Raw genomic sequence first — 21,047 nt, 5'->3', positions numbered from 1 at the left:
TACTAAATTGGTGATCCCTTGATGCCTCAGAACATGTTCTACCAACCGATCCCTTCTTCTAGTCAAGTTGTGCCACAAACTCCTCTTCTCCCCAATCCTATTCAGTACCTCCTCATTAGTTATGTGATCTACCCATCTAATCTTCAGCATTCTTCTGTAGCACCACATTTCAAAAGCTTCTATTCTCTTCTTGTCCAAACTATTTATCGTCCATGTTTCACTTCCATACGTGGCTACACTCCATACAAATACTTTCAGAAACGACTTCCTGACACTTAAATCTATACTCGATTTTAACAAATTTCTCTTCTTCAGAAACACTTTCCTTGCCATTGCCAGTCTACATTTTATATCCTCTCTACTTCGACCATCATCAGTTATTTTGCTCCCCAAATAGCAAAACTCCTTTACTACTTTAAGTGTCTCATTTCCTAATCTAATTCCCTCAGCATCACCCGACTTAATTCGACTACATTCCATTATCCTTAAGACTTTTATCCATTGTGGATGTGGAGCACTGCGACTGTGGTGTGAACAGGTTTTCAGAAATTACTGCAACCAGTCGCCTTTTATGTAGATGTATTTTATTTAACCATGACCGGTTTCGAGCTGCCTAGCAACTCATCATCAGATGGTGTATACATTTAGTGCTTTTTTTGTACCCATTGTGTGGGTGGTTGAGTATCTGTGGAAATGAATCTTTTTGCAGGTATATATATCTCTTTTAGGACGTATTTTTGAAACCATTGTGTCTTGTTTTTCACAATTTCACAAGTTAAAACTTTCACTAGATGTATATTACTTTTATGAGGCACTGTTGGAAACATATATCTCGTTTTTCGTAAACATCGCTGAACACACTTAGCCACAGATACGAATACAGGATTTACACATTATAAACAATGTTTATAATGTGTAAATCCTGTATTCGTATCTGTGGCTAAGTGTGTTCAGCGATGTTTACGAAAAACGAGATATATGTTTCCAACAGTGCCTCATAAAAGTAATATACATCTAGTGAAAGTTTTAACTTGTGAAATTGTGAAAAACAAGACACAATGGTTTCAAAAATACGTCCTAAAAGAGATATATATACCTGCAAAAAGATTCATTTCCACAGATACTCAACCACCCACACAATGGGTACAAAAAAAGCACTAAATGTATACACCATCTGATGATGAGTTGCTAGGCAGCTCGAAACCGGTCATGGTTAATAAAATACATCTACATAAAAGGCGACTGGTTGCAGTAATTTCTGAAAACCTGTTCCATTATCCTTGTTTTGCTTTTGTTCATGTTCATCTTATATCCTCCTTTCAAGACACTGTCCATTCCGTTCAACTGTTCTTCCAAGTCCTTTGCTGTCTCTGACAGAATTACAATGTCATTGGCGAACCTCAAAGATTTTATTTCTTCTCCATGGATTTTAACACCTACTCCGAATTTTTCTTTTGTTTGCTTTACTGCTTGCTCAATATACAGATTGAATAACATCGGGGAGAGGCTACAACCCTGTCTCACTCCCTTCCCAACCACTGCTTCCCTTTCATGTCCCTCGACTCTTATAACTGCCATCTGGTTTCTGTATAAATTGTAAATAGCCTTTCGCTCCCTGTATTTTACCCTGCCACCTTCAGAAATTGAAAGAGAGTATTCCAGTCAACATTGTCAAAAGCTTTCTCTAAGTCTACAAATGCTGGAAATGTAGGTTTGCCTTTTCTTAATCTAGCTTCTAAAATAAGTCGTAGGGTCAGTATTGCCTCACGTGTACCCATATTTCTACGGAATCCAAACTGATCTTCCCCAAGGTCGGCTTCTACCAGTTTTTCCATTTGTCTGTAAAGAATTCGTGTTATTATTTTGCAGCTGTGACTTATTAAACTGATAGTTCGGTAATTTTCACATCTGTCAACGCCTGCTTTCTTTTGGATTGGAATTATTATATTCTTCTTGAAGTCTGAGGGAATTTCACCTGTCTCATACATTTTGCTCAACAGATGGTAGAGTTTTGTCAGGACTGGCTCTCCCGAGGTTGTCAGTAGTTCGAATGGAATGTTGTCTACTCCCAGGGCCTTGTTTCGACTTAGGTCCTTCAGTGCTCTGTCAAACTCTTCATGCACTGTTATATCTCCCATTTCATCTTCATCTACATCCTCTTCCATTTCTATAACATTGCCCTCAAGTACATCGCCCTTGTATAGACCCTCTATATACTCCTTCCACCTTTCTGCTTTATCTTCTTTGCTTAGAACTGGGTTTCCATCTGAGCTCTTGATATTCATACAAGTGGCTCTCTTTTCTCCAAAGGTCTCTTTAATTTTCCTGTAGGCAGTATCTATCTTACCCCTAGTGAGATAAGCCTCTACATCCTTATATTTATCCTCTAGCCATCCCTGCTTAACCATTTTGCACTTCCTGTCAATCTCATTTTTGAGACGTTTGTATTCCTTTCTACCTACTTCATTTACTGCATTTTTATATTTTCTCCTTTCGTCAATTAAATTCAATATTTCTTCCGTCACCCAAGGATTTCTACTAGCCCTCGTCTTTTTACCTACTTGATCCTCTGCTGCCTTCACTACTTCATCCCTCAAAGCTACCCATTCTTCTTCTGCTGTATTTCTTTCCCCCATTCCTGTCAATTGTTCCCTTATGCTCTCCCTGAAACTCTGTACAATCTCTGGTTCTTTCAGTTTATCCAGGTCCCATCTCCTTAAATTCCCACCTTTTTGCAGTTTCTTCAGTTTTAATCTACAGATCATAACCAATGGATTGTGGTCAGAGTCCACATCTGCCCCTGGAAATGTCTTACAATTTAAAACCTGGTTCCAAAATCTCTGTCTTACCATTATATAATCTATCTGATACCTTATAGTATCTCCAGGCGGCTTCCTCTTTCGTTTCTTACCCCCAATCCATATTCATCTACTACATTTCCTTCTCTCCCTTTTCCCACTACCGAATTCCAGTCACCCATGACTATTAAATTTTCGTCTCCCTTCACTATCTGAATAATTTCTTTTATTTCATCATACTTTTCTTCAATTTCTTCGTCATCTGCAGAGCTAGTTGGCATATAAACTTGTACTACTGTAGTAGGCATGGGCTTTGTGTCTATCTTGGCCACAATAATGCGTTCACTGTGCTGTTCGTAGTAGCTTACCCGCACTCCTATTTTTTTATTCATTATTAAACCTACTCCTGTATTACCCCTATTTGATTTTGTATTTATAACCCTGTATTCACCTGACCAAAAGTCTTGTTCCTCCTGCCACCGAACTTCACTAATTCCTACTATATCCAACTTTAACCTATCCATTTCCCTTTTTAAATTTTCTAACCTACCTGCCCGATTAAGGGATCTGACATTCCACGCTCCGATCCGTAGAACGCCAGTTTTCTTTCTCCTGATAACGACGTCCTCCTCAGTAGTCCCCGCCCGGAGATCCGAATGGGGGACTATTTTACCTCCGGAATATTTTACCCAAGTGGATGCCATGATCATTTCTCCATACAGTAAAGCTGCATGCCTTCGGGAAAAATTACGGCCGTAGTTTCCCCTTGCCTTCAGCCATTCGCAGTACCAGCACAGCAAGGCCATTTTGGTTAGTGTTACAAGGCCTGATCAGTCAATCATCCAGACTGTTGCCCCTGCAACTACTGAAAAGGCTGCTGCCCCTCTTCAGGAACCATACGTTTGTCTGGCCTCTCAACAGATACCCCTCCGTTGTGGTTGCACCTACGGTACGGGTATCTGTGTCGCTGAGGCACGCAAGCCTCCCCACCAACGACAAGGTCTATGGTTCATCTTAATGTAATTTGTTTTGATATAGAGCTTTCCAGACAAATCTGTAAACCCTAACAGCAGAAATGCTGTAGAAAAGGCATGGTAGTAAAATCATGGATTTCTTCTGAATTTATTTCTCAATATTAGTTTGATCTAATTGAGTTTCAAACACATCTAGATGGTTCAGTTATTGTATATTATGTATTTGTAATAACTCTTAAAAGCTTTTTTAATTGTTTGTTTCATATTGGTAATTATTAAAAATTATTAAAACATATCTACTTCACAATAACCCAATTTTCAGACACACACAAATGTGATAAATTTCTGGTTTCAACAAATTATTTCATTGTAATTTTATACTTTCCGTGTATTCATTTTGCATTTTATAAAATACCTAGGCATTTTATACATTTGCTGTGAAACATATTAAATTAAAATTAAAAACCTTGCCAAAAAGTTCTACACATTCTGTATATTGCCTAGGCATTCTATACAGTGTTTTGGTTTGACAATTTGGTGGTAACTTGTACACAAACAGCTTTAAAAAAAAACAAAAAAAAAAAAAAAAAAAAAGAAAAACGGTTCGCAAGTTGGTCCCCATGACAAATCTCCCTTGTATCTCATATTTTTATTTTTTCACAAAATTATGAACTGTCCATCCACTCATTGACGTGTCTGTTCAGTGTATTCAAATTTTTTTGTGTCATGGCGTAACGCCCATTTGCAACAGTGAGGTGTTAGGAAGGGACCTCTAGACGTGTGGACATCCCATCTGTTCTACTTCTACTTAAATACCACAGCTTACAACTCTTGCATTCCGTTTTGGATGTTTTGGCTTTTTAATTCTTGTGATGTAACATAGTTCACACCCATTTCTTTGTTGTTTTCATTTCTGTGAGAGATCTATGCCTGCTCTGACTGTTCATTCCATTTACTGACGACGATAACATGTTCTTACCACATGACTCATATTTTATAGCCAGTGTATAGTATGACAACTGTCAAGACTACAGAAGGAGAGCAGCCACGTCAATAACCAGATAGAACATTCATAATTTTGTGTAGGGGGGGGGCGGGGGGGGGGGGAGAAAAAAAAGAGGATCATGATCACTAGGGAGATTTGAACATGATTTTACCGCTTTGCAGTCCAACACTGCAACCACACAGCTATGATGCCACAGTTCTTACAATTCTCCCGATGTTACACATCTTGACCTTGGACCATGAACTGTTTCTATTTGGCTTCTTTTTTCACAGTTCACCATACCTTCTTCCTGTTTTCATGTATTCTGTGTTCATTTTTTGAAGGGCCATCCACTGGCCTGTTTTACCACTAAATCTGAGGGCGGGGGTGCAATGGGGAGTTTCCCATGTTAGTTTCCAGTTGATATGAATACATCCAAGTTTTGTATCCTGTTATGATGTTGTATATGGATTCAGAATTTTCTGTCAAATTTTTTTGGCGTTTCCTCATAGTCATTTGACTGTTTCTGAGGCCAAGTGAAACTGTGCTAAATTAGCTCTCTGTTTTATAAATTACCATTACTGTGGAACAGTGGGTGATAAGAAAATTTTACTGCTAACACCAATACAAAAGTGGGCAGTAGATACTGAAGATTGACTGTCCTTGGTCTAGGGCCTTAAATGTAAAAGTTATTCAGCATGCTGATGTAGCATTAGTGACTAAGATACAGTCTTGACATGCCAGAGGTTGAAGTTTTCAATTCAGTCAAGAGATTTTATGAAGGTATTGACTGTCTTATTTCACAGTGGGATAAATATATTAGCAGATTAGCAGTTATGGTGATTATTTTTCAAACAATAAACAGTTTCCTTACTTTTTCCATGTGTCTCATTTTCATTAAACTGCCACTTTATTTATAATCGTTATATATTATTGTTATGGTCTTCAGACGTAAGACTGGATTGATACAGCTCTCCATGCTACTCTGTCCTGTGTGTCATTATATATACGATCATTTATAATTCATTTAAATCTAGATTTGCATTATTTTGTCCATAGTGCAACAAGAATTTGTTTTAAATGATTGTATGGCAATTACTGTCCAAAAAATGTACATCTTGCTATGACAGTTCATTTTTGGCACATCTAAAGGCTGTAAATCATTAAAACAAACGCGTTTTTTCTTGCAAGATCTGTTCACAAAATTTCAGTCATCAGTTTTCTCCCACAAATGTGAAAATATTTTATTGACAGACATCTACTTAGGGGGAAATGACAGTCATAATGGAATTAGAGAAATCAGAGGTCTCGCAAAAAGCTTACATATTCATTTTTGTCACTTGCTGTTTAAGAGTAACTGTATAGGAACAATTGGATGGTGGCTCGATGAACCCTCTGCCAATTATTAAGTGTGAATTGTGAATTGTGGAGTAGTCATAGCCCACAGCAAATATAAATAGATTATTTTGTCTTTTGTTTTCTTAACTGACAGACAGCATTTTCAAACATTTAAATATTATGATAAATTAATCAAAATAACTGAAATCACACGCCAAAGATTCAAATGAAAAAAGAATGATAGGAAGAAAAAAATGAGAGCAAATAAGAAAGTTAATATGATGATTTAAATGACTGAAGCCAATTAATTGAATAAAAATAAAGTCATTTAGAAAAAGATTTAAAAGTAAAAAGTTTTAAACACCAGATGAGATCATATTCACAATCTTCAGCATGTCATGAATGTATCCTTAATCCCCTCTCCTTCTTTGGGGCACAACCAAATTACATTTGAAACTTTTGTAACACCACTACACGTGATTTCTCCCTAGATGCAAAAACGTTAACAGATAAAAGTACATATATTTTTTTTTTAAATTATAGAATGACTGAGTAAGGCCATGGGGTTGAATGGCTGCAGGCTGTGTGACACCTGAGACCTTAACCTACACCATCATATAGATGGTTTTGTAAAATTGTTCCCAACAATTGGGACCTCCACTTGTAAAACAGTGAACTTGCTGCTTAATATATTCTAGCAAATGTCTCTATTCTTGAAACTTCTTGACAGATTAAAACTGTGTGGCGGGCTGAGACTCAAACTCGGGATCTTCGCCTTTCGTGGGCAAGTGCTCTACCAACTGAGCTACCCAAGCACGACTCACGACCCATCCTCACAGCTTCAGTTCTGCCAGTACCTCTCATTCTTTCACTAATCTTAAATATTTTCTCATAATTAACACTGCCCACTTTCTACATAATGAGTTTGGCTCTTTCTAGGTTTGTATCTGTTATAACTCTCTATCTTAAAGAGACTCTAATCACTTCATATTTCAGAGTTTACAGTTTCTTTGTTATTTGGTAATATATTGTAGTCAAGTTCCTTTTGCTCCTTGTCATATTGTTTTTCTCTTAGATTTCTTCTGGAGAAATTTTTTAAGGATACATGGTATTCTTCTTACAAGGGGAGGCCGCCAATTGTGAAACTCAGATTCGATTCATACTGCGCATAATAAAAGCTCATGGCCAGAGGTGTAATGTGGCAAAGCACCAAGATGCACTTCTCAGTCGTTGTCGAGAAAATCGGCAGTTAATAGAAACCGTTGCGGTGAAATACTCTCTACGATGTATGACTTCCTACAGCATCGTGGCGCAGCGGCAAGTGCTTGGGTTCGTAAGTCAAAGGTCGCCGGATCGAATCTTGCGCCATGCAATTTTTTTTTTTTTAGTATTTGTTTTTTGTAATTCAAATATATATATATATATATATATATATATATATATATATATATATATATATATATATATATATATTGACTTACACTATACGTATTCGTTTCGGAATATCATTTCTACGTCTTCCGTTAACTACACGTGTAAACATTATGAAGACAATTAATAACATTTGTGAAATACAACTTTGTTTGCAGAAAACATAATGATGTTCGAAGTCGCCAGTTTTTCCACGACAAACGACTTTCAACAACTTATTATATGCATAATTGTTGCAACTGATTGCAGTGAATTATATATATTAAATACTAAAAAAAAAAAATGTTGCATGATGCGAGATTCGATCCGGTGCTTACCGCTGCGCCACGACGCTGTAGGAAGTTACAAATCGTAGAGAGTATTTCACCTCAACAGTTTCTTTTAACTGTCGATTTTCTCGACAACGGCTGAGAAGTGCATCTTGATGCTTTGCCACATTCCACCTCTGGCTATGAGCTTTTATTATGCGCAATATGAATCGAATCTGAATTTCACAATTGGCGGCCTCCCCTTGTTAATGAAAATTCTGCTGAGGTATGATCTTAGTGATTTCTGGTACCGTACCCAAAGCTTCTTCCACCTAAAAATCACCCATTATCCTATTGTAGTGGAATTTGCTGTCATTTGTCAACATTATCTTTCTTTTCCTAGAGATCTTCTACCGCTTCATTTTGATGCATAGCTATTAATGGTTTCCATGGGGTTGTTTTTGTTTATTTTTTAAACAAACCTGACTGTTCTGTCTGTGATTCTGTCACTATTATTTTCAATCTTCTATTTTACAATAGTTCTTGCACCATGATTTGTCCTTAGCTCTGTTCCTTTGTAGTAATTATATGTCTTGATTATAGGTCTGTTTGATCTCCATTTTTGTGGCACATGTCTGACAATCCCATTACATCCCATTTGATTTAACTTCTGTTGCAACTCCACTAAATTGTCTGTCAATACCGAAGTGATGCAGTTAATTATTTCTGTATGAAAAATAGTAAAAGCAGTTGTGTTTGTAATGCCCTGATCACTGTATGTGTATCCAAATATGGAGTAGCAAGATGTAACCTCTGAATTAGTCTAATGCTGCCAGTTGTCTCTCACCTGGATTGGAATGGCAACATTCCAAGAACTCACAGTCTCGGACAACTCTAAGCACGGCACACTAGCCTGCCAAAACCTGAAACCTATTTTCCCCCTTCCATATCCCTCTCATTCCTACCTTCTTTCTATTCTAATTTCTTTATCCTTTCAACTTTTCATTTCTCTTCCTCTTTTAACCCATCCTTACTATTCACTTGCTCCCTTCAATCATTCTGTATACAGCATTAAACAGTATACTGATAGTTTATTGTTAGTATATTATTCAGACTAAGTTTCTATGATGTCTTTGTCTTACATTAACCCTTTCAGACCATCTGGCTACAACTGTCATTTACTGTGTCTTAGCTGCAACAAAGGTATTTTTTTCAAAATGGAAACCTGTCTTACACATTTGTGAATGTTCAACTTTTTCATCATGCGCCAAGTGCTGCCAGTTGTTGGGTATCACTACGAAAATATCAGCGAGTCAATGTAGCAGTGCACAGCAGCTTGTGACCAGAGAGTACACAGATGTGGTTGCTTCAGTATATTCTACTGTGTAATTGGATCGTGTTATTCTTATTTTGTATGGTAAATGTTGAATGAACACTGGTCAAAAAAAATAAAAGATATAGAAAGCTAAAAGAGAATGAAGGAAGGAATAGCTACTGTGAATAATTGCTGAGACTGAAGAAATTAACATAAATTAAGGCTAGGTCGCTAGTAAGAATTGAGTACATGTTTTAATACCAGTTCCCACCTGTAGAGTTCTGAGAAACTGGTGTCTGAGGGAAAATTCAGATGACACATGTGGTGCTCACATTCATCCTGACTGACGACTAGGTAGTAGTTGTGCCAATGTAAAAGACCGATCAGCATTTACTTAACAGCTGGTATATGGTGTATTTTTTCACATTTGGGTCTCCCTTTGGTAGTGTATGCTTTGTAAGTTAAGAGTGGTGATAGGAGGATGCATAGGGAGAGCCTTAAAGTGGAGCTGGTCTGATCAGGTACTGTGGAGAGCGATGTGGTGGGCAAGATGGCAGACAGATAAGACCTCATTTTAGGGGATGATATTAGGAAGACATAGCCTTGTCAGAGTGGCTGATTAACACTCTCAAGATCAGGATAATACTGGAAGACAAGAGGTGAACTCCTAAGTTGTTTTTTGGAGGAATCAGCTGTACCAGGACTACCGTATTTACTCGAATCCAAGCCGCACTCGAATCTAAGCCGCACCTGAAAAATGAGACTCGAAATCAAGGAAAAAAAATTTTCCCGATTCTAAGCCGCACCTGAAATTTGAGACTCGAAATTCAAGGGGAGAGAAAAGTTTTAGGTCACACCTCCAAATCGAAACAAAGTTCGTCTAATTGTAATATGAGACACAATTTAGGTCAAATGAATGACGATACAGCTGCAGTAGTTTGGTTCGAGTCGTAAGCTTAGCAGTTACGGTTTACCAGGTAGCCATTGCTACGCGTGACGCGCTTCGTCCGTATTTATACGGGTACCCTTCCTTTTTCACGTGCTTCGTCTGGTTTGAATTGATTGCTTATTTTTCTTTGATCTGATACGTGGCGTTCTCTTTGTTATAGGTGTTTACGTCACTCTAAGCTGAAAATGCATTACTGTACTGTCATACATTGTTTGTCGCATTCTGATAGGTGCGTGTTTACGGCCTGTCGCCGCTCGCGGCATGGCTTGCTTTTGTGCGCGCTACCGCCGCTTACAAATAAAAAATAGAGAGGAATCGTTTCATTAGCGAAACATTTGTTGTTACTTACACTACTGCTTTCTTTGATAATGATCAACAAGAACCAAATAATAGACTGCATATGATAGATGATGTTCTGAACGAGAGTTTAGCGAAAATTTTTCTCCGTTTGAAAATCTTTGCAGGTGCCTCTTTAGTTCATTACATTCTGCACAGAAATTAGTCATCTTAGATTTAAAAATCTAGTCAGTTGCCGTGCTTCATTTCTGACTGTATCACTATCGGGCATAAGAATAATACGAATATAAACATGACATGATGTGTATATTCTTCCGCGTTTGCTGTTTTCTCACTCTAGTTTCGTAGTTTATTAGGCAGACAGGATTTAAATGAGATAGTAGCAAACACGAAACAATACATGGCAAAATGTTTATGTTCGTATTAATCTTATAGCGAAGAGAATACTACATGTGATTCACAATACATAAAAGCTCCTATTAGCAACCATCTCTTCTCACAGGTAGGAAAAAAATTCAGAACGTAGAGTTGGCCATATTGACAAACATCCCAAACAGTGTTGCCAGTCGGATTTTCGTAGTACATTGAAATGCTGCTACATTCGAAGATCAACAATACAGAATTTGTATTTACTTCGTTGGATAATGTACCAAAATTCAGTGGTCGAAACTCTCGTCGGAGGAAAAAGGCTCGTCTTCCACTTTTTTTTTTAATTTATTTACTGACGCAGAGATTTTGGTGCCAGTATTTATCTTTGTGCCTACAAAGCATGCCTGTGTGGCGCTACATATATTCGACGGCAGAAGTTAGTTGTGGCGGCACCCACCAACATTTTTCAGAACTGTCGCTTGCTTTGCACTCGATTCTAAGCCGCAGGCGGTTTTTTGGATTACAAAAACCGGAAAAAAAGTGCGGCTTAGATTCGAGTAAATACGGTAGATGTGATGGCCTGGGAAATCTGCTTTTGAACTATGCTGGTAGGGTAATTACTTCCACTGAGGGTTGAGGTGAGGCTGGTGGTGTATTGCTGCAAAGAGTCTGCACCTGAACAAAAAATTTGCCTCGAATGCCGAGGATGCGCGGGAGGAAACATTTGACGTGGAAAGGATGGCAACTGTCAAAATGTAAGTAATGTCATTTGTTAGTGGCTTTAATGTGAACAGAAGAGTGTAGCTGACCTTCAGTGAGGACGAGATCAACATTGAATTAAGTGGCATGGGATTCAGAATAGGGCCGTGTGAAATTTAATTGGAAGAATATATTTAGACTCTAAGAATTTTAACAGGTCGGCCTCACTGTGAGTTCATATGGCAAAGATGCCACCAATGTAATTAAACCAAGCAAGGGGATGAAGGTTTATAGATCCCAGAAAACCCCTCCAAGTGACCCACGAAAAGGTTGGCATAGGAAGGAGCCATCCTGGTTCCCACCAAGTCCCTGATGTGTTTGTAAGTCTGCTCCTCAAAGGCAAAGTAGTTTTTGGTATGTGTAAAGTTGATTAAGGTGAATCATTTAGTGGGAACTGGCATTACATGATGTCCTTTCTTCTCACCACCCATTTGGCATTAATTTCTTCATTCTCAGCAGTTCTTCTCAGTAACTATTCTTTTCTTCACTCCTTTTAGTTTGCTATATCTCATATATTCTGACCTGTCCTGTCCCACTTCTGTGGTGTTTTGTCAGTAATCTCTATATTGCCTATTACCTTATTTTCCACCACTAAGCTCTCAAGCTTCCAAATCTCATCTGGTGCAGTACCCAATACCGTATTTACTCGAATCTAAGCCGCACTTTTTTTCCGGTTTTTGTAATCCAAAAAACCACCTGCGGCTTAGAATCGAGTGCAAAGCAAGCGGAAGTTCTGAAAAATGTTGATAGGTGCCGCCACAACTAACTTCTGCCGTCGAATATATGTGGCGCTACACAAGCGTGCTTTGTGGGCACAAAGATAAATACTGGCGCCAAAATAAATTAAAAAAAAAAAAAAAAAAAAAAAAAAAAAGGTAGAAGACGAGCTTTTTTTTTCTCCGCCCCGAGTTTTGACCACTGCATTTTCATACATTATCCAACAAAGTAAATACAAATTCCGTATTGTTCATCTTCGAATGTAGCAGAATTTCAATGTACTACGAAAATCCGACTGGCAAGACTGTTAGGGATGTTTGTCAATATGGCCAACTCTACGTTCCGAGTTTTTTCCTACCTGTGGGAAGAGATGGTTGCTAATAGGAACCTGATGAAATGTGAATCACATGCAGTATTATCTTCACCATAAGAATAATACGAATATAAACATTTTGTCATGTATTCTTTCGTGTTTGCTGCTATCTCATTTAAATCCTGTCTGCCTAATAAACTACGAAACTAGAGTGAGACAACAGCAAACGCGGAAGAATATACGTATCGTGTCATGTTTATATTCGTATTATTCTTATGCCTAATAGTGATACAGTCAGAAATGAAGCACGGCAACTGACTAGATTTTAAATGTAAGATGACTAAATTCTGTGCAGAATTTGATGTACTAAAGAAGCGGCCGCAAAGATTTTCAAACGGAGGAAAATTTTCGCAAAACTCTCGTTCAGAACATGTTCTATCATACGCATGTTCTATCATACGCATTTGGTTCTTGTTGATCATTATCAAAGAAAGCAGCAGTGTAAGTAACAACAAATAGCAGTCTCTTGCCATTGTTTCGCTAATGAGACGATTCCTCTTTTTTTTTAAGCGGCGGTAGCGCGCACAAAAGCAAGTCATGCCGCGAGCCGCGACAGGCCGTAAACACGCACTATCAAAATGCGTCAAACAATGCATGACACAGTACAGTAATGCATTTTCAGCTTAGAGTGACATAAACACCTATAACAAAGAAAACGGCACTTATCAGATCAAAGCAAAATAAGCAATCGATTCAAACCAGACGAAGCACGTGAAAAAGGAAGGGTACCCGTATAAATACGGACGGAGCGCGTCACGCGTAGCAATGGCTACCTGGTAAAGCTTAACTGCTAAGCTTACGACTCGAACCAAACTACTGTAGCTGTATCGTCTTTCATTCGACCTAAATTGTGTCTCATATTACAATTAGACGAACTTTGTTTCGATTTGGAGGTGCGGCCTAAAACTTTTCTCTCCCCTTGAATTTCGAGTCTCAAATTTCAGGTGCGGCTTAGATTCGGGAAAATTTTTTTTCCTTTATTTCGAGTCTCATTTTTCAGGTGCGGCTCAGATTCGAGTGCGGCTTAGATTCGAGTAAATACGGTAATCAGTCTTTCCTTCTCATCCAGTCCGGTTTGTCCCCTAACCTGGGGATCTGGGCCACTTTTACAATCTCCCCCCCCCCCCCCCCCCCCATTTCCTAAACCTTGCTAGCCCTTTTTCTTCATCTGTCATTTGGGGAGACTGTCAGGATGGTTTCACTGAAATGGACATGATAGGTGTTTTCCCCCTTTATAAGTGTACACACACACTCAAATTACATCACCATCAATAGAATGTTTAGTACACTCGTTACCGTTTTCTTTTGCAGGTTCTTCGCTCAGCTGCCGGTGCGCCACTGGGAAGGCCTGGAGCTGACAATGCTGAGGGAAGAGTGGCGGAAGATGGGGATGCTGTGAGTTGCGAGGCCTCGCATCGTGAAATGCAGGGCATTGAAAGCTGTTCGTGTTGCCTCTCTGCTGTCAAAACTATCCCTTCAAAAATTCACCGTCTGCTCCTCTGCCGGTGGCTGGTGCCTCTGTAACTCGAACGTACTGCAGTCAGCATTCTAAACGGGCCGGGCTTGACCGTCTGTACGAGTTTCGGTCACACTTGAGCTGATTTTTTTGAAAGTTTCTGTTTGGAATGTGCATCATATATTTGTATAAAGGTGTACTCGCACTGATCGTCAACAGTATGAAAGGGGTCTTTTCACACTAGACAGAACATCAATACGAAGATACTTTGTTACGTCTCCTTCATGCTCTTCACATCACATTAATTTTCTTAAGTGATAGCATTTCCAACAGTGTTTCCTCCATTTCTCTTCAATTACGCTCATTGTATGAACTATGTATTACAAGAAAATTTCTACTTTTTGCGTAAAATGTGTGCTGCTCTGCTTTGGATGCATTTTTAGTAATTCATCTGATCCTCTGTTTTATTTACTTTCTTTTTCATTCCCCTCAACTTTACTGTATGTTCTTTTCTTCCTTCATTCCTCTCCACTTCAATATCTATGTTTTCTGTAATTTGTTTTCATTCAGGAGTATACATGAAACCAAACAACAAACACAAAAAGAGTAAAGAATAAAACTACACATCTGTATAAAAAAAAGAAACAATTATCCTGTTGCTACTATATTTATAATTTCTCTCTCTTGATCTGAAGATTAATCCTACTTAATTATATCAGTGTGTCATCATTGTGTTACAATCCCTCACACGGAATAACTGAAGCCTTCTATACAGCTTTGCCAATTCACAATGTCACCACAACCTACATTCCAAAATATTATATAGATGGAGTAAAAGAGAAATAATCGGGGTTTTGTTCTCTTCCTTTTTGCACATGTATGATGTCACACAGCACTATGTTGTTACATCATGGTGCAAAGCCAACATCCAGTACCAGTAGCTTCAGTTGACCCCCTTATGCAGGGGTCTTCTTTAAAGACAATGTAATACTTTCATTGCAATGGTGGCTTTTCTAAAACTGCAAATGCCCACAGCATCTAGATTATTAAATATATATGCAGTAAATAAAATGTTTATCTATAGTCCAGAATTCACCCATTTTATTGATTTTGTATCAATATCTGCTAAATATACATAAATGTTAATTCTCAGTACAGTCTGCAAATCTTAGAACTCAAACTGGAGTGTGCTTGAGTATTGCACCTGTGCAGTTCTGCTCAAACAGTGGAAGTGTTCTTCTTAATTTTGTCAAACAAGAGAGTGATGAAACTCACTTTCACATCTCTCTCATGAGACAGTATGCTGTAAACCCAGTGATTAAACTGCTTCTTTTATGCTAACATTTTGTCCAAATCTAACAGACTACCTGACGGTGAATTATTTTGGCTGTTTCACCTTCCCATGTGGTGTGGGAATATCACAGTTTCCCTTAGCCCATTACCAAACGGTGAAAATGAGGTTATGAGATACCATCAGTGATACGTAGTCAGAATACGGCATCAGAACTAAGGAACTAGCAGTAATAAAATTTATCAATGACCAAAGTAAAAATCATAAATAATGGTCTTGACTGAAGTTGCATTGTACAACTTACACACAGCTGAGAGATGGTACAATAGGGAAAGTGTCATCCAAACATTTTAGAATGTCAGCATCTGCTTGATCGATATAAATATGTACAAACACACTAAACAATATTTCCAAGACAATGTATAACACATTTTTACTTTATCCTCTGTCTTGCTCTTCCCTCCCCATCCTTCTTTTCTTACCTGCCAAATAATGCCATGAAAATCTGATTTTTCTCCTGACTAGCCCTTTCACTACTTAAAAAAAAAAAAAAAGAGTGTTACATTTGTTTCATTAGTCTATATTGTAAGCTCTATTTGTCTGGGTATTGTTAAAACCTAAATTATTTTTCCATTTCACACTTGTAGGTAAAAATGTACAAGTTGTCCTGCAGCCTTTCGCGAAAGCGATGCATATATTCAAGTAAATTTTAAGAAAGCAAAATATCCACTACTGAATCACGGATGAGTGAGTGTGGTGAGATTAAATTAATTTTGAAAGTTAGCAGGTGATGCTACCAAGCCTCCGCAAACATCAAAACTCTTTCCCGAGAATAGTTGACGGTGATATTCTATTGTGCCCCGTTCTGTTTTGTCCCATTCCATTCTGTTGGCATTTCAGTGTTAATCGACTTAAAACATGCAGAACAAATTTAATGGTTGTACTAGTCTGTAAAGATTGTAAAAATCAAAAGCAGAGAGGGAGGAAGGAGTAATCGATTCACAGGGAATTTCCGAATCACATCCAGTCTCCACTTCTAGATTATTGTAATAGATCCTGCAAGGATCTGAGAGAACAAACAACACACAATTCCCTCAGTTCCTGAAAGAATGCTTGTCATTGTTCTTCATCTCTTGTCATCTTTGTTCTCTATCTGCTGCTACCTACTGTATAAAATGTAGTGATGGTTTAGACACAGCACATTTACACAAAAGAAGTCAACATTAAGCCATCACAAGTCATCTTAGGTTGTGGTGGAGCATAGTTTGTGTACCATTGTCACCCCCCCCCCCCCCCCTTTCATTCCTGTAGCAAATGGTGTGTGGGAAGAACAACTTTTGTAAGCCCCCACCTTAGCTCAGATCTGTCTAACTTTACCTTCATGGTCTTTTTGCGAGATATACGAACGAGTAATCAGTATACAAGTTCATTTTTCTAAGAAGATATTCTTTTGGATTTTCAATAGTAAACCACACTGTAATGCACAACACACTTGCACTTCCTGAACAAGCAAGTGGTGAAGCATGCTGAGCTCTTCTTTGAATGTTCCCTCTCTGCTACATTATTCACAATTGGTAAGAGCTATAGAGATGGATGAGGAGTACTTGTGAATCGTGAGTTTGAAAATGGTTCCTCTGCCGAGAAATGAGTCTGCTCTTCCCCCACCTTTGATTGATCTGGCCTTACGCCCCAACTGTAACAATGCAGAAGTGTGTGCAGAAATTTTCAAACTGTGTGCCAAACGGGGACTCGAACCTGGGACCTGTGCCTTTCACAGGCAAGTCCTCTACCTGCTGAGCTATCGCAGTACGACTCACATTCCGCTCTCGAGGCTTTTATTTTCACCAGTACCACTTCTCTGTCCTCCCTGAACAAGACAGTTCTGGATACAATGTGGGGTTGTCACTTCCAGAAGAAAGGATAGACAGAGAAGTGGCTTAGCTGCAGCTGAGGCAATTGCTTCACTCCACTGTGTAATCAGGAATTATTCAGAAGCCACTAATCACGAGCTGTACAATTTAATGTGCAATCTCAAGTACAAATTGCAGCGCATCTTGGCAACTCTGTGAATGTGTTGCACAGATTTGTGGTAATGAAGCTTTCACTGATGACTCAAGTATAACCATTAATTTTGCTGCTGTAGCTCATAATTATTAGGTCACACTGTACTGGAACAAACTATCATAAGGTTTTATCAACTTCTGCTGACTGCAGTAGAACAACTCTAAGTAGCAAAGTGTTACATCAAGTACATGTTGGATGGCAGTGTGGAAAATAACTTGTCCGTACTGCATTTTTCCTAGCATGGAGGATATGCAGTTCTCAAAGTTATTGACTGAGGCCTCTTGCTGTTCTCAGACTTATGTTTGTATGATCCTCGCCTCTCTAGTGTTTACTGATGTGGTACAAAACTTATACCCCTTTAAATAAAGAATTCTGACTTTCAACAGTGGCAGGAACTTCAGTTTGTATTTTTGTCAGTCTGTAAATAATTAAAGAAATTAGGATAACACCTCATCAAATATTAGAGGTGCTGAGTTGTTGTATGGCTCATAAATGAGAGAAAGAACTTAACTATTATATTTAAGCTGAATCCTCCTCAAGTGCCCTGCCTACTCCACATGACACAGCCCCTCAAACCAGTCGTGCTGCTGTGTGCGTGCACATGCACTTGTGTGTGTGTGTGTGTGTGTGTGTGTGTGTGTGTGTGAGAGAGAGAGAGAGAGAGAGGGTGGGGGAATTGCACTTTGGGATTTGTCTGGAAGCTAGGAAATTCCTCTCTTTCCTTTATGTGCCTTTTGACAACTCAGTGTGTCTAATATTCAGGAGGTGTTACCCTTATTGCTTGAATTATTTATATTCCCCCAGGACCTTCCATTACCAGTTTTGTCAGTCTGGACTTATTTGGGGGGCATCATAAAATTGCCATTGCTTTTATCCACTGTCCATTGGCGACTGAGTATATGGTGAACTAATTTTAAGAAGTTGGTGGTAGGTCACCTTTCGATATTCTAATATGTGCTGTGTTTGAACAGAACAGTTCTCATTTTTTAGTGTTTATAGTAAAATGATTTTTTTTAAAAAAAGCTTGAAGTAAAAGGACATTGAGTGTGAGCAGAAAGTGGCCTCTATTTGCCCAGAAATTTAAAAAAATAATAAAAGTAATCTTTTATACATATTGTTGAACACCCGGCCTGTTTGATCAGCAGTGACCAGTTTTTCCTCCCTTTTGCCTCTGCAACCACTTCTCCCTACATTTGATAATTTGTGTAAATCGCAGTGGAGAGGTGAGTCTGCTGTGTCGATGAAACTGTATTCCATCAGTCGGCTCTTCCCCTTTGCCAGAGGCTGTACCGTTTTCTGTACACACAATATCAGGGATGTCGGGCGCACAAGAATGGCTACGAGATGGCCAGTATTGACTCCTTTCCACCCGGTGCCGAACTAAGCAGGTGATATTGTCTGTAGAATCACTGTATGTTAGTATTTTGTTATTCTGACTGTAGAGATTTCCCTAAGCAGTCATTACCTCTGTCTCTGCTCCCGCAGCACAGGTACTCGGTGTTTTGTATGCTGCCTGCAGCGTTTGTGGGGGCAGTGGGTACTCCCATCCCCCCTTTTGTGCACATTGTCATTTGTAATGCTCCATAGAGAGCAGTTCATCATTTCCACAACAACAAAAGACTTATTTCATTTTCTCTCTCTACTGCCAATACCAGTTACCTTAATTCATACTTTTTCTTTATATTTTAATTGTCTGACTGCTTGATTACTTTGTTAAATAAAGTACATAATCTGACAACATTTTGTGCTTTACTATTGGAACCAGCTAAACGCCACTTCCTTCAATCCCACTGCGACGTTTCCTTCAGAAGTGACACATTCTTTTCCGAGCATCTTCATTCAAAGTTATTCCATTGAGTGGAGTCAGCTTCAGCACGAGCAGGCGAGTGAGTTCAAGGTCACACACAGTCCTAGCTACTGCCTCCTGTGCAGTGGTAGGCAGCAGTGGCTGGGATGGGAATGTGCATTAAGAGAGGACTGATCATAATGTATGCAGTAGTCTCAGCGCCTGAAGAGCTAATGACACAAATATCATTGTATTGAAAAACAGTCACAGTTTAGAAACCAAAACTCAGGAAAAATTTCAATAATCAAAAAGAGAGTCTACAGTGACATACAGTGAGGTGACAAAAGTCATGGGATACCTCCTAATAACGAGTCAGACCTCATTTTGCCCAGCGTAGTGCAACAACTCGATGTGGTGTGCACTAGACGAGTCGTTGGACGTTCCCTGCAGAAATATTGAGCTATGCTGTCTATAACTGTCCACAATTGTGAAAGAGTTGCCGGGGCAGGGTTTTGTGCACAAACTGACCTCTTGATAACGTCCCATAAGTGTTCAATTTGATTCGTGTTGGGCAATATGGGTGGCCAAAACATTTGCTCAAATTGCGCAGAATGTTGTTCAAATCAATCACGAACAACTGTGGCTTGGCGACACGGTGCACTGTCATTCATAAACATTCCGTCATTGTTTGGGAACGTGAAGTGGATGAAAAATGGTAGATGGTCTCCGAGTAGCCAAACATAACCATTTCTAGCCAATGATAAGTTCAGTTGGGCCAGAGAAGTAGCCGAACATAACCATTTCTAGCCAATGATAAGTTCAGTTGGGCCAGAAGGCCCAGTCCAAGTAGCCGAACATAACCATTTCTAGCCAATTATAAGTTCAGTTGGGCCAGAGAAGTAGCCAAACATAACCATTTCTAGCCAATGATAAGTTCAGTTGGGCCAGAGGACCCAGTCCAAGTAGCCGAACATAACCATTTCTAGCCAATGATAAGTTCAGTTGGGCCAGAGGACCCACTCCAAGTAGCCGAACATAACCATTTCTAGCCAATGATAAGTTCAGTTGGGCCAGAGGACCCAGTCCAAGTAGCCGAACATAACCATTTCTAGCCAATGATAAGTTCAGTTGGGCCAGAGGACCCAGTCCAAGTAGCCGAACATAACCATTTCTAGCCAATTATAAGTTCAGTTGGGCCAGAGAAGTAGCCAAACATAACCATTTCTAGCCAATGATAAGTTCAGTTGGGCCAGAGGACCCAGTCCAAGTAGCCGAACATAACCATTTCTAGCCAATTATAAGTTCAGTTGGGCCAGAGAAGTAGCCAAACATAACCATTTCTAGCCAATGATAAGTTCAGTTGGGCCAGAGGACCCAGTCCAAGTAGCCGAACATAACCATTTCTAGCCAATGATAAGTTCAGTTGGGCCAGAGAAGTAGCCGAACATAACCATTTCTAGCCAATGATAAGTTCAGTTGGGCCAGAGGACCCAGTCCAAGTAGCCGAACATAACCATTTGTAGCCAATGATAAGTTCAGTTGGGCCAGAGAAGTAGCCGAACATAACCATTTCTAGCCAATGATAAGTTCAGTTGGGCCAGAGAAGTAGCCGAACATAACCATTTCTAGCCAATGATAAGTTCAGTTGGGCCAGAGGACCCAGTCCATTACATGTAAACACAGCCCACACCATTAACCATTACGGAGCCATCACCAGCTCGCACAGTTCCTCGTTGACAGTTCGGGTACGTGCCTTCACAGTGTTTGCACCACACTTTAACCCTCTTAGCTACAGAAATTGGGACTTATCTGACCAGCTCTTTCCAAATGCCTTAGGTCCAACCGATACGGCCGCAAGGCCAGGAGAGTTGCTGCAGGCGATGTGCTGTTAGCTAAG

At 39.2% G+C, this 21,047-nt stretch overlaps 1 protein-coding gene across 3 annotated transcripts in view; it reads left to right on the top strand.

Annotated features, from left to right (window-relative positions):
* LOC126213029 (uncharacterized) overlaps positions 1-19,102 on the top strand; it is an 89,094-nt gene extending 69,992 nt beyond the window's left edge. For all 3 annotated transcript variants that reach the window (XM_049940598.1, XM_049940597.1, XM_049940599.1), the window contains one exon: positions 13,865-19,102. In XM_049940598.1, the coding sequence (XP_049796555.1) occupies positions 13,865-13,952 (88 nt within the window). In that variant the 3' untranslated portion in view covers positions 13,953-19,102. The remainder of the gene's footprint in view (positions 1-13,864) is intronic.
* The last annotated feature ends 1,945 nt before the right edge of the window (positions 19,103-21,047 follow it).

This window comes from Schistocerca nitens, chromosome 11 (genome assembly GCF_023898315.1).
Source record: "Schistocerca nitens isolate TAMUIC-IGC-003100 chromosome 11, iqSchNite1.1, whole genome shotgun sequence".
NCBI lineage: Eukaryota > Metazoa > Arthropoda > Insecta > Orthoptera > Acrididae > Schistocerca > Schistocerca nitens.
The sequence above is the reverse complement of the archived record's forward strand: the minus strand, read 5'-3'. Positions and strand labels throughout refer to the sequence as shown.